The sequence below is a fragment of the Macrotis lagotis genome, chromosome 1 (genome assembly GCF_037893015.1).
Source record: "Macrotis lagotis isolate mMagLag1 chromosome 1, bilby.v1.9.chrom.fasta, whole genome shotgun sequence".
NCBI lineage: Eukaryota > Metazoa > Chordata > Mammalia > Peramelemorphia > Peramelidae > Macrotis > Macrotis lagotis.
The window spans coordinates 250,035,389-250,062,827 of NC_133658.1; the positions used below are offsets into that span (position 1 = coordinate 250,035,389).

A 27,439-nucleotide genomic window follows, 5' to 3' on the forward strand; every position below is an offset into this window, starting at 1 on the left:
ACTATCTCCAAGTCAACGCCCAAAAGCATTGCTGTTATAATGTAATTCCCTACAATTTTCACCAATACCAGCTGAAAGCCAACCCAACCTTCAATAATAATAATAATTCAGCATTTACATAGGATTTTAAGGTTTTCAAAGTTCTTTACAAATACCATTTCATTTAATCCTCATAGCAATCCTGGAAGGTAGGTTCTATTATTCTCATTTCTGATGAGGAAACTGAGGCTAAAGGATCTTTCTGGGGTCACAGAGCTAGTAAGTGAGGTTAGATTTGAAATGAGGTGTTCCTGAGTCCATGTCCAGTGATCTATCCACCCTGTTCAAGACCTGCCTTAAGTGCCATCCTTTCCAAAAAGCCTGCCCTGATTCCCTTAGAACTCTGGTTCATCTGCCCTTCATACCCGAAGAAGTGGCAGCTAGGTGGTGCAGCGGATAGAGTGACAAATTTATCTTTAAATATGGTCTCAGATATTTACTAACTCTGTGACTCAGTTTCCTCATCTGTAAAATGGTAAGAAATCTCTCTCAAGAAATCTCTCCTCTCCTTTATCCTCCCAGTCTTTTGTTTTATATCTCACTTTTTTTTAAAACTCCACATTACTCTATGTTTATGATTTGGGCATCTCCCCAATGAGTGAGCCTTTTAGCACTTTTCTGGATGACTTTGTTCTAACTATAGGAAGTGGTATCCACCAGGTCTCAGAATCTTCAAATCTCATTAAAGTTGTTTGGTAAACAATAGGCATTTAATAAATGCTGGTTCCCTTCCTTCTTTTCCCCTAAGCTTGCTCTTCCAGTTTCTTGATCCAATTGACCACTATACTACTGGAGAGTACTAGATTTGGAAACAGTCCATTTGGCAGAAGGAAAGTTGGGTTTGGCTGAAACCAGGACTCCAGTAGGTAAAGTCACTTCATTTCTTGCATCCTCAGTTTCCTCATATGTAAAAGCGAGATAATATTTATCCTACCTATTTACCACATGATTGCTATAGTGAAGAAAAGAAGGTGCTTTAAAATATAGAAATTTTAAAAATGTTATGATTAATATGGATCTATGTTTAGCATAATTATACATGTAGAAACTATATTAGATTTCTTTCTATCAGGGGGGAGGAAGAAAAATGTAAAATTTAAAACTTTTACAAAAAAAGATTGGTGAAAACTACTACTGCATGTCATTGGAGAAACAAATAAATAAAAATATTTAAATTGAAAAAATGTTAGAGGAATAGAAGACATTATTGGGACCATGACATAACACCTAGAGCAGGAAGGGAATCTCAGAGCCCACTCAAGTCCAACCCCTTTATTTTACAGATAAGAAAACAGGCCCAGGAATATTAGGCATCTTCTCCAAGATCACACAAATAGTAAGCATCCGAGGTGAGATTTGAACCTAGAGCCTATGACTCCAGAAACAGTGCTATTTCCACTCAGTCTTTGAACGCAGGGCCAGCCCTAGGTAAAATCCTACATCAAAGTAGTTTGCTTTCAGTTTCTTCATCTTACTGGTGGGGAAACTGAGGCTCAGATGGAAAAACTGACCCATTGATAGTCATATAGCTATTGCAAACTGATCTCCTGAATCCACATTAGGGCTCCTTTCATTTTATTATTTTTTTTTAACTCTGACCTACAGAGGGAAAGCTTTTCATGAGAAATCCTACAACATGAGCTAGGTATAAGGATGCCCAGGTCCTGCCACCCTCTTGGGTCTCCCATATATTCTCAGTCAATAGGAAAATAGTGATTGGATTTCAGCAACCTGGAGAGGGAAGGCTTTTCAAAGTCAACCTTGAACAGACCTAGGTGGCCAAAGGGAGTGGGGGGAGGAAGGGGGAAGAGGAAGGGGGAGGGGGCAAGGCCTTGTTCAGAGGAAGAAATGCCTTCTTTTCTTCTCTGATACCTTAATAGCCTCTTGAATATCAGAACGTTCTCATGGCTGGAATAATCACATTACAGCTCTGAACACGCTAACGGTTATGGAGACTGTTGCTATGTAATGAATCACAATACCAGGCAGACTCCTTTTGGACTTTGCTTTGTGACTTCTCCATGGATTGGAGGCTCCTGCCGCTAAATCCAACCTCAGCCCACGGGTTCTCTCTGATCGCTGGAAACAACCCCCTCTCCTGCCCTACAGATAACGGATTCATCTCTTATCGATCACTCCTAGGTGGAGGAAAGTGTGAGTGGCCCCTGCCCTCCCCCATACCCAGGAAAATCTTTTAAAGCAAAGTTTGGAAGAAAGGGGAAAACCACCATGTGGTTCTAATGGGATACCACCCTCTCTCTCTTCTTTTTCTTTCTTTCTCTCTCCCTTCCTCTCTCCCCGCCCCTCCCCTTTTCCCTCCTTGCCATTTTTGAGCAGCTACTGCCCACTGCATTAGCAATATGGATTGATTAGGAACTGGAGGGAGGGGATGAGGATGGATCCAGGCTGGCTATGTGTTCTGAGTTTGGGGGTCAGAGAGAGGAAAAAGATATAAAAACAAAATAGGTTCCCTTTTGGATTTTTGTTGCCCTACCTACTTTCTTTATCTGGGACAAAGATTTGAAGGAAAGGCATGATCTTGAAGCTAGATGGCCTTGAAGTGAGGGTCTTCTAACAGAGAACTAAGGAATCACTGCCTTCTTAAGTATCAAGCAGATGAATGTCTGGTTTATTCATGACTGCTAGGTCAGGAAGTTCCGAATTCAAATTCTGCCTCAGACACTTACCAAGCTATATGATTCTGTGAAAATTGTTTCAATACTCTACCTCAGTTTCCCCCTCTGAGAAAGGGGGAGAATAGTACTACCTATCTCACAGGGTTGATGTGAGGACCGAGGCAGAAGAGAGCTGTAAAGTGCTTCGCAATCTTTAAAACTATACAAATGTTCACTATTCTTACCATCACTGTTAACAAATTTCACAGGTTTTAGAATGTTGATCTCAAAGTCTCCCCTGATGGAAGCCAATAAAGGCCTCTTCCAGGTGTGTTGGCAGATAGTAGAGGGTGGCCTGTTACCACAAACAGTTATGTATTCCATGCTGCCAGAGCACCATGAAGTCACCTTCACCAATGCCTGTCCGAGGAGCAGCACTTTAGACTCTAGGGCCAATCTCAGGGTTGGGCTCCTGAAAAAGGGGTAAGGTCTGTGTGAGGACTGAGTCTAATGAAACTCACCTGAAATGCAGAATCTATCCTTGGGAGGGATTTAAGAGATCACAGAGTTCCCATCTTTTCATTTTCCTAGGAAGACCAGATGACTTGCAGAATGTTATACAATTCAAGTGACAGATCCAATAGTCTTTCCACTAAAAAATATCACTATACTTCTCTATTCTGGGCACATTTCAGAGGAAACTGAAGCAGGTGAATGAGTAATGGTGTATGACAAGGAAGGTCATTGCCTGCTGATTTTGCCACATTGATATCTCTTCATATCTGTATCTTCATTCCTACTGACTTCTCCCTATTCCATACCCTCATCACCTCTTCCCTGTTTCCTGCCTCTATTCTCTCCTGAGTTCCAAATCACCTTCTACTGCCAGACTAATCTTTCTAGAGTAGAGCTCTGATCATCTCTCTTCTGCTCATCACCATTCAATATCTTCCCATTGCTGCTGAAATGAAGTCCAAATTTCTTAGCCTGGTGTTCAAGGACTCTTATAATGTGAGCCTACCTGACTGTTCTAAACTGATCCAATACTCTTCCTTTCCATAACTAATCCTTTGGTTAAAATGTAATACTTGACAATCTCTGTCTGTACTGTTTCCTATGCTTGCAATACCATTTCTCTCTCAGCCTATCCCTTACACCAATCTATTGAAATCCATCTCTTTCTTCCAGATTCTTCTCTAAAAGTCACTTTCTTCATAGAGCCTTTCCTGATTGCCCCAGGTAGAAGTAATCTCCCTCATCTCTGAATTCCTCAGGAACTCTATTTGAATATTCTTTATATTCTGTTTTGTTTTTGAGGTGTGTGTGTATGTGCACATATATGTATATTTATGAAAGAGATTTCCCCACTAGACTGTTATTATGTTGAAGGTTGAGACCTAGACATCAACAAATGGCACATTGGCAAGAACACAGATTTTGGAGTCAAGAGGGACTAGCTTGGGTTCAAAATCATGGCTTTGACATTACCTGTGCGATAATGGGAAAGCCACTGTCTTTGATACTTCTTAGAGGCAGCCAGATGGCTTGGAGTCAGGCAGACCCGAATTTAAATCTGATTTCAGGCACCTGCTAATTATGCGAACCTGGTAAGTCACTTCACTTTTGTCTGCCTCAGTTTCCTCAACTGCAAAAATGGGAATAATAATTGCATCTACCTCCCAGGATTGTTGTGAGGATCAAATAATATCTGCAAAGTTCTAAGCACAGTAGTTACACAGTAGGTACTTAATAATTGTCCCTTCTTTCAGATTCCTCATCTATATCATTAGGTTCTGGACTCTAGGGTTAGCTAGAACAATGATCTATATGTTATTTCCTCTTCTCCACCAACACTTATTCGGCATAGTGCTTTGCTCTCAGCTGGTGCATAATATTTGCCCAATTCAGTTTTGGAGGAGCACACCCACCACCAGTCCACTCGGAATCCTGAGCATGCTGAGATGTTGCTGCAGGAAGGTTTGATGGACATTAAAGAAGATGCAGGCAATCGCATTCTTCCCACTCCCTCCTCCCCACCTCTGACTGTCATCCTGAAATGGCCCAGCTGTAGGACTTTTTTTTTTGTTTTGCAGATGATTATACCTTAGAGATAAGAGTGTCTTCCAAATACACTCCTAATAAGGCGAAGGTTGATTGTATGTGTAAGTAATATCAGGCACTGCTCATTTTGAATTTCTGTAATTTTCATTTCAAAGGGGGAAATAAATGAGCAGGAGATGTCAAACAATTTAAACATGAAATACCAGGCTACATTGGGGTGAGAACAGTACCCTCTTTAAAGCAGAAAAGAAAGCCATGGAATGAACAAATGCTTTCTTGGATTTGTATAGCACAGATGGTATAGCAGGGTGGAAGACCTGGGTTTGAATCCTGATCCTGTTACTTTAATGATCCTGCCTTGTCAGGTTGTTCTAGAATAAACACTCTGTCATCTTTACAATACTATAGAACTGGGAGCTCCTGTAGTGATTATCTAGAAACCAGGCTGAGCTTGGACTCCCTGCTTTGGCTACTGAGTCCATATTGGTGCGGTGCATTTTGGGAGTGAGGCAAGAGTCTGGCTGGCAAGTCTGGAAGATTTGGCCTGGTGCGTGGAGACGATGGGACAGCATCCAAGGCTGAGCCAGGACAACTGCTGCACTGGGGGCTGATTTTTCTTCCTCTCTCAAATACAGCTCCCCAAAGACCAGGGGATCAGGAGGTTAACACACAGCACTTATCAGCTCAACACCACTCTGAGCTTCATCTAAAAGCAATTACGGAAAAGGGGAAATACATTCTGATTTTAATGAAAATTAAACTCCCTGAATATTCATGCCATCTCCAAATTGCCCTGTCCTTGCCACACTCAATCAGTTAAGCAAATGTTGCACAATTTGGTCTTTCTAAAAAAAAAAAAAAAACCAACAACAACAACCCAGAAACACAAAACAAATCCTAGACTGGCTTCCCATGAGGATTAGATCCCTGATTGTCCTCTGGCTCAAGGGGAGTTCGATCTTACATGTGCTGTGAGGCATTGGGGAAGAGCTGAGAGTACTGTGGGGCTGAGTCCTCAGGCCCATGGGGAGCAGCATGGCTGATGACCATCAGGACTGGCCTGTGTGGATACATTTTCTTGGAGGTCCGAAAGAAGCTCACACTATCATTGGTGATCAGATCTGTGAGGTAATCCTGCAGGGGAGACAAAGCAGGAGTTAGGGGGAAAGGGAAGAAAATAAAGGGGCCAGCAAGGTGGCATAGTAAGCTGAGTTTGAATTTGCCTTCAGACATTTTTTAGCTGTGTGACGTGGGTAAGTCATTTAATCCTGATTGACACCAGAAACAAAAGAAGAAAAAAACATTTGTGAGGTCACTTCAAACAAGAGAGGTATTGGGGAGGCAAAGGGTCCTCAGCATAGATTCTCGGAGTTGATGCAAGAGGGAATCTGGTCCAATTTGCCCTAGAAGAGGAATTCTCTCCACAACAACCCAACAAGTGACCACAGAGCTTTCATCTGGAGATTTTCAATGAGGGGGAACTCACCACCTCCTGAAATAACCCAATCCACTTTGGGAGGGCTCCAATGCTTGAAATTTTATCCTTAGACTGAAGTGAAATTTGCCTCTCCAAATTCCACTCCACATTGATCCAAAGGCAATCAATCATCATGTTTTCCCCTTCAACAGATTGGTAACCTGGAATTAGGGAAGACCTGAAGTCAAATCCAGCCTCAGACATTTTAGTAGCTTTGTAACCTGGGCAAATCATTTAGCCTCCATTTGCCTCAGTTTCCTGAAATGTTAAAAGGGGATAATAACAGCACCGGCATCACAGGGTTGTTGTGAAGATGAAATATTCTTGTAAGTATCTCTTAGTATACTTAGTGTCTGGTATACAGTAGGCACTTAATAAAAGCTGTTTCTTTCCTTCCCCCTAAGCTTTCCCTCCTGGTTTCTGGAACTGATTACATACTGCACCATGCCACCGTGGAGCTGAAGAATTCTGCACTTGGAGTCAGGTAGACACAATTTTGAATCTGGCCTTGGACCCCCTACAATGTGATCTTGGGCATTTAATATTTTGAGTCTCAGTTTCCTGATCTGAAAATGATGGGAGTTGAATTGGGTGACCTCTAAGGTCTCTTCCTGTTCTAAGCCTCTTACACTATGAACTTAACCTAGACAGTTTGTTTATTTACAGAATTGAGAGGAAATGAAGAAATAGGTGGGAGATCTGGGAGGACAGGGACAGCAGAAGGGATTATTAGGAGGTTGCAGATGCTTCCATTCTGTAAGGACATAGGGTAACTGGTCTTCTCTGTAGGTGAGGTCAGAGGTAGAAAGATGGCCTCCTTTGCATCAGGATTTTATAAAAGGGATTTTCTTCTCTCTTGATGTGAGAGAAATGTGACACAAAACCCAAAGGCTTCCTAACGGTGTGATGGAAAACCTGCTTCATGCTCCACTGGAGGATTCAGCTGCCTAGGAATGAAGGGCTGGAGGGAAAGATAAGCTGATGTTTCAACAACCAGTGGATCAGTTCCCATTCAATCTGAATGGTAATCAGGGAGGCCTATCAATGGCTCACTGTATTGACAGCCTCCTCTGCTGCTGTCAGGAGACCCCCACCAAGCAACTGAAGAATTCAGAACTGATGTGACTAAGCCACAGGGAGATTGGGGAAAACAATTAAAGCGAGCAATGCCATGGGCTAGAAATGGGAGCCATGCTATTCTGGGCTACAGTCGAGAGGGAAAGACTGTTGCTATAAGCTGAACCTAGAAGGTTGGATCCTCCAAGAGAAAGAGAAAGAGGAGATTGTTTGGAGGGTGATGGGGTATCAGATAAGGCTTTAAAGGAGGAACAGGATCTCAGCTAGAACACAGGTAGAGGGGAAAGGACCTGGGTTCAAATCTAGAATTTCTTCTGATAATCAGGTAAATCCTGTCTTCGTCTCAGGGCTTTGGTTTCTTCATCTGTGAAATGAAGGGGTTGGGCTGGTGATCTCTAAATTCTCTTCCTCCAAAATCTCCAAAATAGCATATTAACTTGAAGACAAGTGGATACTTACTACAAGGTCAAGTCTTGTGCTGTTTCCTGTCTCTTCTGAATCACAAGAAAGCAGCAAATGCAACAGATTAATTTGGAGTATAAACTCTTTGGGGGTGGGGGGGGGAGTGAATTAGATTCTGTTATCCTGGGCCTAAATAACTTCATCTCTCTCTCTAAGCTAATTTCTTTATCTGTGAGAAGGGGATGGCCTACTATAAAAGGGGAGATGAATACTCCAATGACTCTATGAAACTGGGATTGTGATGTTCTTCCCATTTTGCAGATGTGGAAATTGAGACTCAGAGGGAAATTTGAATAAAAAAGTACTATAGAAATGTGAGTTAGAATTCTGGTGTGAAAATGAAGAAGAGCTATTCTATGTACCCTTATGAAAATTTTTGGAGAAGTATCTCTCCAAGATGGGGTAGATTTGCAGAAAGACATACTCAATTTCTTGTTTTTTTTCCTTTGATTTTAATCAACCACTATGATATCTACCACCTTTGTGATTTTGGGCAAGTCATTTCCTCTCTTGGGGCCTCAGTTTCCTTGTCTGTAAAATGAGGATGGACTAGATGACCTCAAGATTCCTTTGGAGTACTACGTTTGGGATCCCACATTAGAGGAAGGGGGACCTTGCATTGAATCTTCACTGTTGGCACTGGGAAGCTCTCTGAGACAGCCCTACCCACCCTACTTCAACCCTCCTTTCCCTTTGCATAGCAGCGAGGGATGTTTCCCCGGTTACAGACAGGTTTACCCACTGACTCTGAGGCTCATTATCTCTGGGATCGTTAACTGTCTGCAAGGTGCCAGCCGAGGGCCGCTATGGTAATTAGGGAAAGGTCCAGATTGATGAGACTTGGACAACGGCAGCCAATGTAATATGGGCGGTGAGGGATGGAGCTTGTACAATAGTGCAGGCAGGTGAACTCTCAGGGGAAGGAAGGGAATCTGCCACACAAGTCAATGATGAACATGCGTGGCTGCTGCTGGGCCAGAGACGCTAAGCTCTTTAGAGGGTGTGGCAAATGGGGCAGAGGAATTCTGGTCAAAATGGTGGTCCAGACCAAGGATTGGTCAAGTTAAAAAATATGTAGTCTTGATTTTAGCTCATTTATATATGGAAGGGGGACCCACTGTGTATACAGTACAAAAATAAAAAGATAAAGGAGCTTATCTTTATTGAGAGAGACAAGAGTTAGAACAGACACCTGACTGAAGGATGAAGAACAGGCACCTGGAGTCAGCAGAGACCTGGGACTGGCTCCATAACAGCTACGTGGCCAGAATCCCTGGAGTGCTAGCCTTGGGATCCTCATCTGTGAAAAGGGAATGAGCCCCATGCACCTCACGCCTTCACAGGCAGTTGGAGGAACGGAGGTACTTTGTCAACCTTAAGGTAATGCTGCTTGCACACCATCGGGCTGAGGCCTTTAAGGTCCACAGGGAGATGGAGATGTCCACCAGTAGAACTTCTTCCTGAGTTCCTTATGACTGTCCCTTGCAGGATGGTCATCTGGGGTTCTAGGCATGGTCTCTCTCCCTGAGGCATATGGAATTGAAGCCACTGAGAGCTGGAAAGTGAACAAACCTCCTTTCACAGAAACTCAGAGAGTGGGGAGTGGCTTCCCTGAAGACCCACTGGGAAATTACGACAGAGTCAATTTTGCTGGGCCAACTCAGTTCTAGGACAGGGAAGGTAAGGAGGGAGTAAGCATTTATAGAGGTGCTATTATCTCCATTTTATATATTACAGATGCTGTTATTATCTCTATTCTACATTTGGGGAAACTGAGGCAAGCAGCGGTGAAGGGTCTAGTCCAGTTATACAGCTTGAAAGTGTCTGAGGCTGGACTTGAACTCAGGTCTTCCTACCCTCAGAACTGTGCCACCTAGCTTCCTATGGAGTGGACTCTCTCTATCCTGCACTTGGAGTTACATAACCCTGTCCTCACTAGTCTAAGGTCTCATTTACAGTCAAACTGAAGGAATCCTTGGGCATGGAAGGGATATGATCAAGGTGAATTATTTACTTCTGCTCCTGGGCTGTTGTTGGCAAAGTGAATTTATTTTAATTTGTTTTTCTCTGGGGGGATACAGTACTTGCCATGGAGAATAAAAATGGGATTCCGACGTGAGAAGCTCATTATTTTATTGAGGATAACTCTGAACTTTTGCCTGGTGGAGGGAAGAAGGCAAAATTGCTGGCTGTGGAGCCAATCAGAAAGCACGAAGCCAGACAGAAGTCAGACTTAGAGAGAAGGGAGCCTGGACAGAAATGCCAGAGATGCCGGCAATGCTGCTGAAAATGGAAGCAATCACCCAGAGAGGGGTCACTGCTTCATCTTTCGTGGTTGTCCCTCCAGTGCCTAGGCACAGTGGTTGACCATGGGAAGTGCTTTAATAAATGCTTATTGATTGATAGGATAAATAATGCTAGAGCTGTAGGGATTTTTTAACAAAGAACACAGAATGCCAAAGCTGAAAGGGACCTTAGAATAGAGGGAGCTCAAGTCAGAAAAGCCCTTAGAATTAATTTTCTCACTTTATAGATAAAAAAAAGAGAGTTCTAGAGAGTAGGAAGTGACTGACTCAAGGTCACTAGGTCATACGGCCAGTCTCTAGAACCCAGAGCTTGAAAACAAATCAACAACATCTACTTAGCTGGTACATCAAATAAGAAAGGTGACTGGTGCCCATGGCCACTGAAGCCTGGGATATTAGGAGCAGAGACCTGAGGCCAGGAGGGACCTGGGAGACCAGCTTATCTAATCTCATTTTTATAGAGGAAGAAACAGTTATGGGCAGGCTGAGTACATTGTTTAAAGTCATTCAGGTGGCATCAGAGGTCAGTCGCCTCAGGCCTTAAAACTTGGCTTCATGAGCCCAGGGCTCTCACTTACTGGACTAACTGGCCTCGGACCCAGACATGAAGCAATCAGAGAAAAATTCAAGGGGATGGAAGGCACTGGTTTGAAATTATGCCCCAATGTTAAAGTGGATAAGCACAATCTCAGCTCCTTCAGGTCCATGAGCAGAGCCTTGCTGCCTTCCTGCTGTGCCCCCTTCCCCCTAATGAGCATCCCCTATCAATAATTTAACTACATCAATAAATCAAGAGGCGCTACAACCCGTTTGAGGAAATTGCTAGCTTGTGGCTGTAAGCATGTGAATGCATTTTGTTCTGAGTAAATGTGGTCCTTGCTAAGGAGTGCTGCCAGCGGGGAGAGGCTAAGAGCTCTCAGGAAGGAGGGCAAAGAGTGGGCCAGAAATGGAGCCAGTGACATCAAAGCTGGGCTGTATCTTTCCTGGATCTCCTGGCTGCAGAGCCTGGGGAGTGGCCCTCTAGAGCCCCTCCTGCCCTGGGCTGCCAAGCCATTTCTTAGGCAATGAATAAACCAGCTGCTGAGGGAGTTTGGGCCTTGGGTTCAGAAATAAATATCACCAGCTTCTCCAAAACAGCAGTGCTGCTCCCAGGGTCTCTCTATTCTTTCTCATCTCTGGAAACTGGACTGGACCCCTAAGACAGGCTAGCCTATGCTCTCCTAACTACTGGGGAAGGGGCTTGATTCTCAGGGTCTCCGACAGACTCCTAATCCTGGGTTCAAGTGATGATTCTGTTTGGGAAGTCAGAGCATCTTTTTCACTATTCTAGCAATGGAACACATTCTCTGCCCTCCACCATCCACCTCTTGGTTCAAAAAGAAAAGAAAAAAATTAGTACATTAGATTGGTAATCTTAACTTCAGAAGCCTGGGATTTTCCCTTCCTGGTTAGCCAGTCCCCCTAAGCAATGGAAGTATGGGCTCTCTGCTTTTTTTAACCATTCTCATGGATATCAGTGACCAGCTCCCCAGGCTTAATGAACTCAACATTCTGCTGGCATTAACCTTTTGGGAACTTTCTGCCAGCTATTATCATTGCTAGCATCTTTCTCTTTTAGCCTGGACCTATGTTTCATTGGTGTAGGAAATCCCCAGTCAGAGAATAAGGCCAAATGGCCTCTGCTTTGTGATTTGAAGACTTGGAGGGATTCCCGGGTACTCAGAGAATGACTTGCCCAGGGTCACATAGCCAGTGTGTGTCAGTGGCTAGAGTTGGAACCCAGATCTTTCTAACTCTGAGATCAGCTCTCCAGCCACTACATTGGGCTTCCTCTCCATTATTGTTAATGTTAAAAACCTCTACTCCTTCAATGCTTCCCCAGGACTCGGAAGCAGTATTGGGCTCACTCTCAAAGGTAACAGCAACAGAGCTGAAGGGTGAGAACAAGCTGGAAAGAATCTAAGGAATATCCCAGCAATAGGCTATAAATTTGTTGTGGGAAGAACTTACAGGCAGGGTAGCCCCTCACCAGAAAAAAGCCTGGCCATTTAGTGAGGGGTCAAGGGGCTGGACTCTCTCAGGTGAAGGAGCTGTTGGGCTATTGTAGAAGGAGTAGAGACCTGGATATGAATGAATTTTGTCTTATTAACCCTGTGGCAAGTCCCAGAAAAGCCTTGAGCTGAAGTTTCCCCATCTGTAGAATGGGAGTAAAATAATAGCTGCCCTACCTACATTAGGTGACTGTTGGGAGAACACCTGTCAGCATATGAGTAATGGATAGGGATGAAATTCTGGGCTTTTTTGAGGGAAGGAGGCGGTTATTATAAGTGAAGTAGGCAGGGAAGGCATTCAACTTTCATAGTCTGGGGGCACTTGGGATTCCTTGGTATAGGCATGCTATCCACTGGAGTTCAATGCTGCCCAGCCGGCTGTGGTGTCCCACAGAATTCTGGTCTGTCTCAGAAGGAATCTTCTAGAGAGGAATGACCCCGGGAAGGTTCTTTTTATAGAGAAAAACTCATTATTCCCATCTTTTAGAAGAGGAAGTAGAAGACATTCACATAGCTGGTGGGAGGATGGCACTAGATTATAACTAGAAGACCAAAAAAAATGAGGATTCATTTCAGAAGTCTTTGGACTTCTGAAACTCAGAGTAAAGTTAGGGAGGTGACACATAATCACAAAGAAGTTGGCTGACAATAAGGTCAAGGCAGTCTATGATAAGGACTGATGACAAAAGGTTTAGAAAAAGGGAAGACCACTGTGTACTGGAGCAAAAAGCAGGGATTGCTTCTTGGGACTCCAGTGCTCTACCCAAAGCACTTAGTAAAGGCCTTCTATTTACAGGGCACTTGGTTAGACCTTAGAGATATAAAACGGCCCTTAACCTCAAGAAGCTTCCATTTGACAAGAAGGGTTTAGATAGACAGAAGGAAGAAGGAAGGTCATTTCAGACAAGGCTAGGGCAGTGTGACCACCATGAACAGAGACCTGGTATCAAGAAAGAGCTTGGGGTCTACCAGGGTTAGGAAGAGGATAATCTGACAAGAGCTCAAGTTCTTAAACCCCCTTTAGCAGTCTGTTGAAGACTAGGGATCTTTCAGAATACTATGAATAAAATATATAATTATAGTAATACAGTTATCAAAATGCTAAAAAAAAGTTCATAGACCCCTGGCTTATAACCTCTGGACTAGAGTAAAGGGTTCTCACCAGGAGATAATGAGAAATCAACAGGATGATAACAGGAGATATAGTTGGCTGGTTAGGGTGCAGCTGGATGGTGGGAGGCCTTGACAGCCAGGCTACACATGGGGGGAGGCATGGAAGGTTTCTGAGCAGAAAGGATTCATAAGTGTTTTAGGAACATCCATCTGGGTTTAAATCCAGGCTTTGACACCAACTATTTGAGTGACCCAGGGAACTCACTTAGCCTCTAAATGCTTTGGGGCAGCAGCTGAAGGGAAGGGTAGCCCACTGCAGGATGGACCAGAGGGAGAATAAGACTTGTTAAATAGTGAGAGGGTGCTCTCTCTGATGATGAGGGGCAAGACCCTCATTCTTCACCTTCCCTCAAGGGGGGGATACTATTGGGTATATGGATTTGGCTGGATAGCCACAGAAGTCCCTTCCAACTTAAGAATTCAGTGATTTTGTGACTAGGTGGTAATGGGGAAGAGGAAAAGAGGTGAGAGATATTAAGAAGGAATTGCAAATAAACATTTTTAAAAGACCCTGATGAGACACTAACACATTGTTGGTAGAGTTGTGAACTGATCCAACCTTTCTGGAGCGCAATTTGGAATTATGCCCAAAGAGCAACAAAAATGTGCATACCCTTTGATCTGAGTCTATACCCTAAAGAGATCATGAAAAAGGATAAAAAACATCACTTATACAAAAACATTCATGGCAACTCTGTTTGTAGTGGCAAAGAATTGGAAGTGAAGGGGATGTCCATCAGTTGGAGAATGGCTGAACAAACTGTGGTAAATGTATGCTATGGAAAACTATTGTTCTATTAGAAACCAGGAGGGATGTGATTTCAGAGAAACCTGGAAGGATTTGCATGAACTGATGCTGAGTGGGATGAGCAGAAGCAGAACACTGTACACTCTAACAGTAACATGGGGGTGATGATCAACCTTAATGGACTTGCTCATTCTATCAGTGCAATAATTGGAGACAATTTTAGGGTATCTGAGATGGAGAATACCGTCTATATCCAAAGAAAGAACTGTGGAGTTTAAACAAGGACCAAAGCCTATTACCAGAAATTTATTTATTTATTTATTTGTTTGTTTATTTATTTATTTGCAAGGCAAATGGGGTTAAGTGGCTTGCCCAAGGCCACACAGCTAGGTAATTATTAAATGTCTGAGACCGGATTTGAACCCAGGTACCCCTGACTCCAGGGCTGGTGCTTTATCCACTATGCTACCTAGCTGCCCTATTACCTTAAATTTAAAAAAAAGGTCTTATGTACTATATAATTTTCCTATCTCTAATATACTATTTTTTCTTCAAGGATATGATTTTTCTCTCAACACATACAATTTTGATCAATGCATAGCATGGAAACAATGTAAAGATTATCAGACTGCCTTCTGTGGGGTGGGGGGGAAGGGAGGTTCGGGGGAAAATTGTAAATTTCAAAACATTACAAAAATGATATGTAGAAACTACTATTGTATATAACTTAAAAACAAATAAAATATTTATATTTTAAAAAAAAACCCTGATGAATGGCTTGAGGCAAGCAATGAAGACAAGAAAAGAGTCATAGAAGTTTGAAGTTTTAGCTGGGGAAAATAATCCACTAGCCTCAGAAGCTCTTTGGTTGTAAGAGATATGAGGGCTGTGAGACCTTTTGGCAGAACCTACCTTTGAGTAGTCAAATCCATGCTTCTCCTTCACCCCATTTCTACAGAGTGTGTAGTTATAAAATCGCGAGTTTTTCAGGAGCCCAACCCACTCTTTCCAACCGGGTGGCACATAGGAACCGTTGTATTCATTGAGGTACTTTCCAAAGAAGGCTGGGGATGAAGAAATAAAAAGATCAGGTGAAGAGACGGTCTCAAAACAGCTGACACTCTTGCATCACTAATTAAGATTCCTCTGCTGTCCTCTCCAATTGTATTTATTAAACTCTCCTTCACCGGAGGCATTTAGTTAAACATGTAATCTCTTGGGAGTTTTTGATCTCTGAGGTCCTTTTCCAGCTTAAAAGTCTATGATCTTTCTCTTCATGAGCTTATGATCTCTTGGGAGCAAAAGACAGACAGGGATAGCATGTGGGCAGTCTTAGGTTAAGACAGGGGAGAGAGCTGAACAAGACACCTTCTTTAATCTCAACTGTATTTGAGGAGTCTATAGCAAATTGTTATTTTTCAAGTTGGATTTCAATAGAACTTTACTATCTGGGGTGTGTGTGTGTGTGTGTGTGTGTGTGTGTGTGTGTGTGTGTGTGGTGTGGAGAGATAGGATGAGAATGAAAAGCCTCTAGACTTGGGAATCAGAAACTTGGGTTCAAATTCTGCCTCTGAAGCTTACCACCTATGTGACTTTCCTTAGCTTTTCTGGGTCAAAGTTTCCTCATCTGTCAAAAGAGGCAGTTGGATGAGATGGCCTCTAAGATCCTTCCATCTTGAGATATCTCCTTAGATGATCACTAATATCTCCTTCAAATAAACTAAACTTCTACCTTGGGAAAAACTCTGTTATATTATTCTTGCATCCATGGAACCAGTAAAATGAAACTTATAAAGTTGTATTTCAGCTGGAATTCCTCTGATGAGGTTGGGTTATAATAGGACTTTGCCATAACTTCACCCCAGGAAGTGTCCTACAAGTGGAGGGCATCATAAGCAGTAATAGAGAGCCATGGTAGGTCTGGGATGGACTTAAGGATGGCCTACCCTTTCTTGGGGACTCGCCGCCAGCTAATCATGTGTCTTGATTCCCTAAATGGGAAAAAGAAGAACTTTCTCAAGAAACATGTCAGAAAACATTGCGGAATTGTCAGATCCCTGGAGTGGGTGCCAGGAGGCCTGGGTACTAATGCTATCTCTACCACTAACTTGATGTGTGAGATGTTTGTTTCCTTCTTGGAGACTCGTTTTGTTCTCAGTGGAATGAAATGTTTGGCTAAGTCCATAAAGGTAAAGGTTTTTTTTAACCTTTTGTGTGACATGGACCACTTTGCCAATATGGCCCCATTTTCAATATCTTTTTTTAAATGCATAAACTAAAGCACATAGAATTACAAAAGAAACTCATTGCATTGAAATATGGCTCTCCAAAGATTTTTGTTTTAAGTTCATGGCCTGAAGGTTGAGGTTTACCCTAAGGTCCCTTTCTGGCTCTGACATTCTATGTTCTGAGGTCTCTTTTAGACCTGTATAAAAATAACTATTTTTATACCCATCCTAGCAAGTGACACATTCGGTTTTACTGAGACATCACGGCAACATGTGCCAAGCAGCTGTATTTGTTCTCCCTCTACCCAAGCCACCTTTCTGAGCTGTATGTCAGAGAGACAGCCGGCCACTAGAGCTGAGGAGACTCTCATTAGCTGGAATCAAAGCAGCTGGAGCCAGCAGGGACCATTACCACCTACAGGGCTGAGGAGAGGAGGTGGTGAAGTTTCAAATCCACTAAGGCTTCAGCCAAGTAGGAAAAGACTGTGTCAGAAGCCCTGGAGACACCTAAGAAGACTGAAGGAGCATAGGAACCTTTTGGTTGCCAGTTCCCTGGAGAAATAGTCTCTTACTTCTAAATAATCCTCTTTGGTCTAGCTCTGGGTCACAGTGGGAAATTCCCCCAAGGGGTCCCTACAAAAATGAAATCTATCATTACCCAAAGTGATGATATTATTATATACCTTTTCTCAGGTTATTTGGCTATAATCTCACAAAGGACATGGGACACAGTCAGAGAAACCAGGGAGAGGTGGGGAAAGGGAGAGAAAGAGGAAAAAAAATTATCTTGTAACCTCATTGAATAAGTCACTTAACTTCCTTGGGCCTCAGTCTCCTCATCTGTAAAATGGAGAAGTTTGAACTGGATGGTATCTATGGTCCTCTCCAGTTCATAATTTATGATTTTATATATTACAGAACCATGAAATTTCAGGGTTGGAACGGAGCTTGGAAGTTGTCTAGTCCAACTGTTATAATCTCCCACAGCATATTTCTAATAGTTTTTGTCAAATACACCTCCAGTGATGGGGAACTCTCTATCCCCAGGGTGGCCCACTCTACTGTGAGCATTCCAGCTGTATGAATATCCTCTGTCCAAGTCTGAAATTCTTTATCTTCCACTCAGTTCTACTTTCTGTAGGAATAAGCTTAATTCTTCTGAATAAATAGTCCTTAAAGTTATCTGAAGATAGCTATCTTGGCTCTCTTAGCATTATTTTCTCCAGGCTAAATGTTCCTAATTCTTTCAATCAGGACCAAGAGGAAGGAGGGAAAAATAAAAGAGGAATTAGAGAAAAAGAAGAAAAGGACTGGATGTGGTGGGGCTATTTCAGGGTTTCAGCCTTGAACTTTAACTACACAGTGTCGCTATTGTGGAAAGAACACAGCCTTCTTAAATGGGTGTTACCCCCCAAAACAGAAAAGCTAGGTCCAAAACATACAAGAGTAAGTGGGGCCAATGGAGGGGTGGCATCCCAAGCTGACATGCTAATTGGCAAGGTTAGACCTGGGGAGGCAGAGGCTGGTTGGGAATTAAGGCCACCTTAAGGACAGAAACCAAATTCAGTACATCCTTGAAAATGAAGCATTTCTGCTCTTCTGAAGAAAAGGGCTTGCACTGCTAACTTTCCAGCCCAGAATAACCAAGTCAGGATGAGGGGAATGGGGAATATGAGAAAAGGTGGTTGGAGAGACTCAGCTTTATTCAGGGGAGCTGCCAGAGAGAGGTCAGGTGTCCACAGAGTGTGGAGAACCAGCCGGCAACCCTGCTTCTTGAGTAACACCCAAAATTTAAAGAGTGAAATGCAATCTGACAACAGGTGTCTAATTAAACAGGGCATCAGGGACTAATTATCACTTTTCACCCGGGGAGTGGTGGACCAAGAAAATTATAGGCTTGGGTCTTATTGACCATGTTTCACTTTCTTTCCAGACTCACTTGCCTTTTGACTCAGCTGGTTTGACTTGAAGCAACCTAGCAGCTGAAGGGAAATTCCTCATTCCTCATCTTAATCTAAGCCTCCACTTCTTCATCTATAAAATGGGATTAGTAGTGGCTTCCCATGTGTGAGCCAGCCCTGGGGAAGAAGCGTTCCTTCTTTGAAGTGTCAATTCTAGTGGTCAGGGGATGTGGAGGAGAGCGATCTCAAACCTTTAGGAGCCTATATTATCCTATCTAATTGTATCAGTGTTAATCTAGTTTAAGCCATTTCTTCCTCCAAGAAATCCTCTCTCTCTCTCCTTCTACCCTTGGCCTAGAGAGTCAGAAGAACTTATTTCTTCAAGGCCATCAACAGTCAGAAGGGGAAGTCAGATAGTGCCAGGGATAGTGTTGGAGTCAAGAAGATCCAAGTTCAAATCCCACCTCAGGCCCTCATTAGTGATGTGATCCAGGCAAGTCCCTTAACCTCTGTTTGCTTCAGTTTCCTCATCTGTAAAATGGGGATAATAACAACATCTACTTTTCAGAGTGGTGTGAGAATGAAGTGAGATGATATTTTTAAAGTGCATGGCACAGTGCCTATAAAATAATAGATGTTGTTTAAGTATTACCTATATTAATATACTACATATATACATATTACTATGATTCATCACCAGTTCAACTCCATTATTTTACGAATGACAACACTGAGGCCCAGAAAGATATTGCTCAAGGACATATAGATGGTTAAGAAATAGAACCTGAGTAATCTGACTTAAAATCCAATGTTTAAAGTCCCTTACATCATCCCTTACACCCTGGCTCCCCAGTAGACACCCAAACACTCCCCCAATAACAAAAAATAATTTTGAGCTCGTCTAATTAGGCTATATTAATATGATTTTTAAAATGACCATTGAGGCATCACATAAGGAGGGGCAAAAAAGTAAAGCCCCCCCCCCCAAGCCTTTGCAGAACCCAGGAGACTTGGACTAAGGGCTAGGCAGAAGAGGGGACTAGAGCTTAAAACAGAACTCAGGGTGCAGATCAAGTATTTCTTTGGGCTCCTTTAGCTAAGCCTCTGTTGCTAGGACAGCAGAAAGGGGAAGAGGGATGGGGAATGCCAATGAGAGTGAGTGTGGGTGGGGGGCCAGGCCGGGGTGGGGGTGGGCGGTCTTTTTGCAAGTACCACAGCTTGTTGGGAGACTGATCTGGAAATACTAAATGCAAGACTAGTATAAATGGGGAAAGGCAAGGCCTACCCCAGGGGCTACTGGGCTGTGAGAAAACTGCATTTTGTGTGTGTGTGTAAAAATGCATATACATAATTTATTTAATATATATATATAAAATTTATGATATATAATTATATATATTTAGTGTGTATAAAATACACTTATATTTTTTTGTTTAATGCATATGTTGATAATGTGTATATATTTATTTTGTGTGTATGTGTGTGAGAGAGTTAAGTTAATAAGCATTTATTAAGTCACGTTCTGTACTAAGTACTAACATGCAAAGTACAGCAAAAAACCAACCTTGCCTTCAAAGAGTTCATAATCCAAGGGGTGGGCAAGCAACATGCAAACAACACATAGACAAGATAAAAACGAGACTAAATCAAGAGTCATCGCAGAGGGAAAGTGCAGCTAGGTGGCACAGTGGATAGAGAACCAGGAGGACCAGAGTTCAAATATAGCCTCAGACATTTCCTAGCTCTGTGATCCTGAGTAAATCACTTAACTCTGATTGCCTCCCCTCCCCCCCAAAAAAAGAAAAAAGGACTCAGAAGACTTTCAGCAGAAGGTGGAATTTTGGCCCAGACCTGGAGGAATTAAGGAGGCAGAGGTCAGAAGAGGAAAAAAAAATATTCCCTGTAGGTGAAATTCATCAAGGAGGTCAGGTTGGTATAATGAATGGAATAATGTGGGCCCTGTGTGACTCTGGGTGAATCCTCTGCCTGCATATGTCCAGTGAGGAGGTTATTAGATGCTTTCCAAGATAACCTCCTGTTCTGATATTCTAGGACTCCTTGAAAATGAGCATCACATGCCTTGAGGAGGAAAGAGAAAAATCCGTTGGCTTCTAAAGACTTTCACAATTCAGTCTGAACCTATCTTTCTGGCTTCTTTATATATTATATAAGATTTGGCCAAGAGAGTCTTCTCCTGGCTTGTCAGACATCGTAACAACCCTCTTCTCCCACTTCTCTTCCAGGCTCTGACTCTCCCTCTCCCCCCATGGTTGGTCTGGTTACCTCCTCACTGCTGCCTCACAAAATCAATCTCACTCTAAGCACCACTACCTTCTAATTCACCTTTCCCTGAGCCTTTTCCCTAATTACCATGTCTTTATTTTGTATTTCTTCTTCTTGTATTTCTTGCATTTCTTTAGTCCATTGATTTAGCATAATTTAGACAGGTCCATGTTGTCTGTATCCTACTCTTCACTCATACTGTCGAAAGTCTGTACCCATAAAATTAGACCATTGAGAGACAGGTAAGCTTTTACTATACTGTTTAGTTTGTTGCCTGATGATACTGTACCTCTGAGGAGCCTTGATTATATGGAAGAGATCTGACTTAAAAAAATTTTCTTTTTAGGTTTTTGCAAGGCAGACGGGGTTAAGTGGCTTGCCCAAGGCCACACAGCTAGGTAATTATTAAGTGTCTGAGGCTGGATTTGAACTCAGGTACTCCTGACTCCAGGGCCCTCGCTCTATCCACTGTGCCACCTAGCCGCCTCCAAAGATCTGACTTTTAAAAGGTCAAGAACTTCCATTGATTACCAATCATCCTGTGGGCTCACTGGGGATAGTGAGAATGGCATCTTTGCACCATGTTACCTTACTGTAATCAATCTTATGTACAAGTCAAGGACAACTACTACAAACCTCCAGAAGCTAAGCTCCTTGAAAGTAAGGATTTTCATTCCTCCATATTTGGATCCACTGGTAACATGAATATTTGCTGGTTGAGCAATGGCAGAAAAATTAATTGAGATCTCTAGCATCTTCATTGGAATGATGCAGGCAGCTTAAAGGGGTAGAGGAGGGAGTATTGGACAGTCAGGAAGATCCAAGTTGAAATCCTTCCTCAGATACCTACCAGATATCTATGATCCTGATCTAGTCACTGAACCTTTCTCAATCTGAGTTTCCTTAACTGGTAAAACGGGAATTATAATGGCACCTATTTCCCAGGGTTATTATGAGAACCAAATGAGATCATATTTATAAAATTCTTTGCAGACCTTTTGATGCCAAGTAAAGGTGAGCTGTTAATATTTTTAATACTAAGAAACCATTCACAAAAGATTCTCTGTGGCTTATGATCTAAGTTGTCCATGAAGATATATTGATTCCCAAATTTTGAATCTGAATTTGAATCTAATCTAAATTCAAAGAGAGGTGACATACCACTCGTTCACACAGCTAAGATCAAGGCTCAGGGCTGGTCTAAGTGCAGATGGAACTTTAAAATACAAGGAAGGGAATGAAAAGACAAGCCAGATGTGTTTAATGAGGAAGGTCAGAGTCATATATTTAGAGTTGGAAGGGGTCTAGAAGGCCGTTGAGTCCATACTCTCATTTTACAGATGAAGAAATTAAGGTACAAAAAGGTTGCCCAGGATCCCACTATTAGTAAAAGATTGAGGCAAGACTTGAACTCATGTCTTCTTGCCTCCATGTCCTGTGCTCTCTACACTGTTTCATGTTGTCTCTAAGTAAGGGTCAAGAACGCAATTAGATGAACAATATTCTTTACTGGGTTTCAGGAACCATCTTGTCTCGGACTTCTCTTTTTCTTTTTGCTATTAGGGAGGGATTTCTTAGAAGGCTCTTTGAGAAGAATTATGGTGGTGGCTGGTAATGATGTTTGTCCTTTATTTATTTTTTTAGTTTTTGCAAGGCAAATGGGGTTAAGTGGCTTGCCCAAGGCCACACAGCTAGGTAATTATTAAGTGTCTGAAGCCATATTTAAACTCAGGTACTCCTGACTACAGAGCTGGTGCTCTATCCCCTGTGCCATCTAGCCAACCCCTGTCCTTCATTTTTGAAGAAGACCATGACATCAGGGAGGTGATGCCATGACAAACATGTGAATTATATTTGCGTGAGGGATGCTGTGCTAAGTCACCAGTCTTACTTTTTCCTCCAGAATCATCTGGGTCCAGTGGCCTGATATGAATCAGGATGACTAGAGATGACCCTGAATGTGAGGCAATCACAAGGTTAAGTGATTTGCCCAAGTTCACACTCTCTTCCTCTCCCTCAAACAATCACTCCTTTTCTTCGTTTTTTCCCTCTCCAAGTGTTCTCTCTTCTCTTTCCCCATTTTTCTTCCCTTTCTTCTCTCTCTCTCTCTCTCTCTCTCTCTCTCTCTCTCTCTCTCTCTCTCTCTCTCTCTCTCTCTCTGTTCTGTCTATCTCTGTCTCTGCTTCTCTTTCCCTCTGATAACTGATGAAACATGTCTCCTCTCAAAAGATTGGAGAGGGGCTATGAATGCAGAATGTGATGTATACTACAAGATATGATTGGTCCCTATGTCTGCTGATTTTGCTTAAATGTTTTTCTTTATTACAAAGGAAGAATGAAATGGAGTATAGTATGGGGATAAAGTATGGGTGACAATATGCAAAGACACACATAAAAGGTGGTTGAATTAGGGGTCCCCCACAAAATGATGCAATCAGAGCTAAAAGGGACCTCCGAGTTCATTCAATCCAATCCAATATCCCCTACAGTTATTCATTTAGCTCCACCTGAAAAGCCCTAGGGAAAGGGAACTTGCTCTAGTCTAGTACATGAGCTCAAGGATAAATGGTGGCAGAGCAGCTTCTTGTTGCAGGAGGAGCTGACTTCCTGGAAGTGAAGTTTGACTCTTTTTGGCTGTCAGAATTTGGAAAATGGGCCAGGCATAGGGCCTTCATTTGTTTTCCCAACTCAGTTCAATTTTTCCTTTCAGTAGTTTGGAAGCTACTCATCAACCTGGGCCATGTTCAGTCAGACTGACTCATGATGAAACAGGCCCGCAAACTCCTATGTCCAAATCATTTTGGTTCATCAGGTTCTGGGATGGGCTCCCTGTCTCTTATGAATAGCTCACATTGGCCATTGAGACAGATGGGCCCAGTGAGCCGTTGTGGGTCCAGAAAAGCATAGATTCCATATTGCATATTCACTCACAGGGAACAATGAATGGACTTGAACAAAATTCTCCACCTTCTTGGTTGGATAGGAGCCTGCTGTGAGACACGATGAGGTAGCATTGTGTCCTTGTTCCATTTCCCTGTCTCCGGGCAGGTCTTTGCCTGACAAATATACATTTTAGTAATGGGCAGCCAGCATCATGGAAAACCCCTGAGGTGTGAGACTCAGGGATGCTAGGCTTTAGACCTGCAGATGTCTCTCATCACTCCCTCTGGGAACTTGGAGTACCCATTTTCCTTCTCTCAGAGTCATTCTCCCCATCTGCGGATGAGTGGATTGGATTCACTGGTCTCTAGTCTTAAGTTTCTGCAAATTTTATTGTGTAGGGTGACCTAATTTCCTATAATCATAAATTGTCAGAACTAGAAGATATAAATAATAAGAGTTTTTTTTTGTTTATGCTTTGTTTTCAAGGAGGACCAATGACATCATGGGGAATGTCTTGACTTGTTCATGAATTGGATTTAAGTGAGGCAGAGTTGCACAAATCTTAGGCCTCACTCTTTCTTCCCAAGTCACTAAAGTCCAGTGGTAAGACAAAAGTCATGCTGCCTGGCAATGGTCTAGGATGCAGTGGGTGACCCTGGCATCTTCAATGTCTGATCAAGCTCTACATTGACTACCTTCATGGCTTTTGGAACAAATTGCTCTCTTCATTCATTCCACCAAGAGAAGTCTTCACTTGCTTAGCGTGGACATCCCCTTAGCTCACCAACTGGTTTTGGAGTCTGTTGGTTACCTTCATCCTGTTGCCAAGGCAGTTTTACTGGCGTGTGGGTATATAAGCTACAGCTTCTTGGAGCCACAGCTGAGGGTTAGGTGACAGGTGGACACCAAAGGTGGATGAGCAGCCTGTGCACTGGAAGTGCCAATCCTCCCAAACACTGCGTATTTATATATGTTTATATAGCATTCATTCAAACTTGGAACATAAATTCTGACCTACCTGAGAGTATAGAACAGGTCAAATCTACCTCACAGGTTACACAGAAAGATGTTTGGCCTGTGGGCTGTAGTCTGCCAACCCCTATCTTAGGACATTAGCATTAGGGATGGAAAGACACTTAGAACATAAAATGTTAGAGCTGAAGGGAGCCTCAGAGATCATCTGATAGAAGCAGCAGTTTGTAATAGAAAGACACAGGCTTGAATCCTGTTCCAGCCACTTTCTAACTCTGTGACCTTGGGCATGTTGCTCAGTTTCCTGCTCTGTAAAAATGAAGAGATTGGAGTAGATGATCTCTAAAATTTCTTCCAATTCTAAATCTGAGATCCTACAATCTAGTCCAACCACCTTGTTTTACAGAGTCAGAAATGGAGGCTCAGATCAGAGAAGAAACACATAGGAAGTCAGTGGTAAAGCCAGAAATAGAAAAAAAGTTTCTTGACCTTTTCCCTGACTCCATCTATCAGCATATTACTCATTAGTATGAGCTATGTCTGGCCTACCTGAAGACAAGGTGGATACCATGACCTCTGTGGAGCCCTGCATAATAACTAGAAAATATTGAAGTAGGTTAGAATGCTGGTCCTGAAGACAGGAGGATCTGAGCTCAGTCACTTCCTAGCTGTGTGACCCTGAGCAAGTCAATTAACCCTAGTTTCCTTAGTTCCTCATCTGTAAAATGAGTTGGAGAAGGAAATGGTAAACCACTCTAGTATCTCTGCCAAGAAAACCCCAAATGGGGCCATGTAGAATTGGACATGACTAATCCAAAACTCATTATTAGTTGTGTGATTACAGACAAATTATTACTGAAGTATTTTGTGGCAGTAGAAGGCCTCCCTTTCTTATATTATTGGCTCCTAGTTAGGGTTCACAAAGTTCTTAAAATGACTCACAGGTAAATATTAAGTGTCAACTACTCTACTTTTGGATCCTTACCATATCCCATTTTATCCTCACAACAATCTTGGGAGGATGGTATTATTAGTATTTGTTTTGTCAGATGGGGAAACTGAGGTAAATGGAATTTAAGTGACTTGCTCAGATCATATAGTTGGTAGAAACATCACGGTCCAGCGAATTATGAGTCCGGAGACCCAAGTTCTAGTCCTTGGTTTGATACCAATTTACCCATAGATAATCTGAACTGCTACTTAACCTTGTGAAAATGGGGGTTAAAGTTCACATTCTACATACAGACAGTTATGAGGACTTAATGAGAATATGACTTTGAAAGACATCAACTCCTATATTAATCTAAGATATTATTTACATCCAGCTTCCCTTCCTCTTCATCTTTTTTTAAAGGAAAATCCTCAAAGCTATGAATAAGCCTTGAAAAGTTTAATTCAAGGGTCTTTAATATACATTTAATATATTACTATAGTAATGTGTTAATAATGTTAATATATTGTATATTATATGTTAATATATTAATAAATAACATGTGACATATATAATATTATAAACTAACCTTCAGGGCCCAAACTCTATGACCTATATAAAGAATAGGGTGGGGGAAGGAAAGACTCCAGTCTTTCATCTAACTCCTTATTTCATCTAATTCCCCTTCATGGGCTGTTGTTTGTCTTTCTAGTTCAAAGTGCAGTTTCCATATGGATGAAATCCTGCCAAGATGCAATTATCACACAGTCCCAGGTTCATCTATTTTCTTTCACAGACCCCATTCACACAGACCCACAGCATCTGCAATCTAAACAAAGGTGCTGAATGATATTGGCCACAGAGCATGCAATCATAGATGGCTCAAGCCAGGAGGGATCTTATGGACAACCTGATTCTTTTCTTTGACAGACATAGAAACTGAAGTCAGAGCTGGGAAAAGACTTGCCCAAGACCACACAGTGTGTGAGCTGCAGAAAGAGAACCAAAAGTCATGTCTCCCAATTAGTGGAACAATAATTGCTAACTGGGGATTGTGGTTTCCTCTGTATTACAACTGAATTTTTTTTAATCCTCCCCACTTCAGAAACTCATCATTTCCCATCCTTGGTCCTCTTCCTCCATCACCCACTGAGCCCCTGGGCTAAGATCACTTCTGGCTAATTAGCACCTTGTAGAACTGAGCACCTGGGTGGCTTCAGAACCTGCCCATGGAAGCCAGTCACCCTCTTGTTATAAGGGAAATTAACTGACAAGGACTTGATATAAAATACTTTTCCATATTATGGCAGAATGGTGCCTGTGATTCCCTCATGGGTCAGACCATGATTTTAAAATGCTTCCTGCTGGCAAGTTTATGACTTTTAGCTGCTCTATTTTTCATCCCTGTGACCAATTTTTCCCCATGTTAAATGATGTGGCTGAATCATTCAGTCAGAAAGGTGAACCAAGCTCTTCTGGTTATCTTTCCAAGCCATGGATCCTCATTGAAATTATTTCCTAACAGTTGTCTTTGCTGGACTAAAAAAGTGCTGTTTCTTGGGGTCTAGGCAGCAAGATGGCTCGGGGGGAGCTTGGGATTGGGAAGAATTGGGTTTGAATTCTGCCTTAGACGTATGATCCTTGGTAAATCACTTAACCTCTCCTAGCCTCAGTTTCCTCAACTGTAAAATGGGGGTGAATAGCAGCCCCTACCTCATCAGGCCATTGTGAGGATCAAATGAAAGGAGTATGTAAATTACTTTGCAACCATAAACTGTTATGTAAATAATAGCTATATTATTGTTATACATATAAAATTAGATATTTATATTATCTATTTAGATATATCTAAAATTTAGCTATTATATAATTGGTGATATATTATTACATATCTATTGTTATATCATTATATTTTTCAATATATACATATTATTTACATATCTAAAATATAGCTATTATTATTATTGGTGATGACAAAATAAAACATGGCAATAAATTTGAGTTTATGAAGAGACTAACTTTTTTTGTTTTGTTTTGTTTGTAAGGGTTAAGTGACTTGCCCAAGATCACACAGCTAGAAATTATTAAATGTCTGAGACTAGATTTGAACTCAGATCCTCCTGACTCCAGGACTGTACTCTATCCACTGCGTCACCTAGCTGCCCCGAGACAAACATTTTGTAACTACCATGTAGACATAAGATGATCATAAGAGTGACTATTACAGGTTTA

General features: G+C 42.1%; 1 protein-coding gene and 1 long non-coding RNA gene across 5 annotated transcripts in view; one reads left to right on the top strand and one right to left on the bottom strand.

The window, feature by feature from the left end:
- The window catches only part of SULF2 (sulfatase 2), a 136,795-nt gene that overhangs the window by 36,011 nt on the left and 73,345 nt on the right, over positions 1-27,439 (bottom strand). For all 3 annotated transcript variants that reach the window (XM_074210194.1, XM_074210195.1, XM_074210193.1), the window contains exons 4-5: positions 14,922-15,073; positions 5,680-5,849 (exon numbers count right to left, since the gene is read on the bottom strand). In XM_074210194.1, the coding sequence (XP_074066295.1) occupies positions 5,680-5,849; positions 14,922-15,073 (322 nt within the window). The remainder of the gene's footprint in view (positions 1-5,679; positions 5,850-14,921; positions 15,074-27,439) is intronic.
- On the top strand, positions 1,983-25,731 carry LOC141504851 (uncharacterized). 2 transcript variants are annotated; one of them, XR_012473484.1, is made up of 3 exons: positions 1,983-2,193; positions 6,597-6,676; positions 23,791-25,731. It is a non-coding gene; the product is annotated as an uncharacterized LOC141504851 (long non-coding RNA). The 2 variants fall into 2 exon arrangements; XR_012473485.1 differs by lacking the exon at positions 23,791-25,731 and adding an exon at positions 9,469-14,579.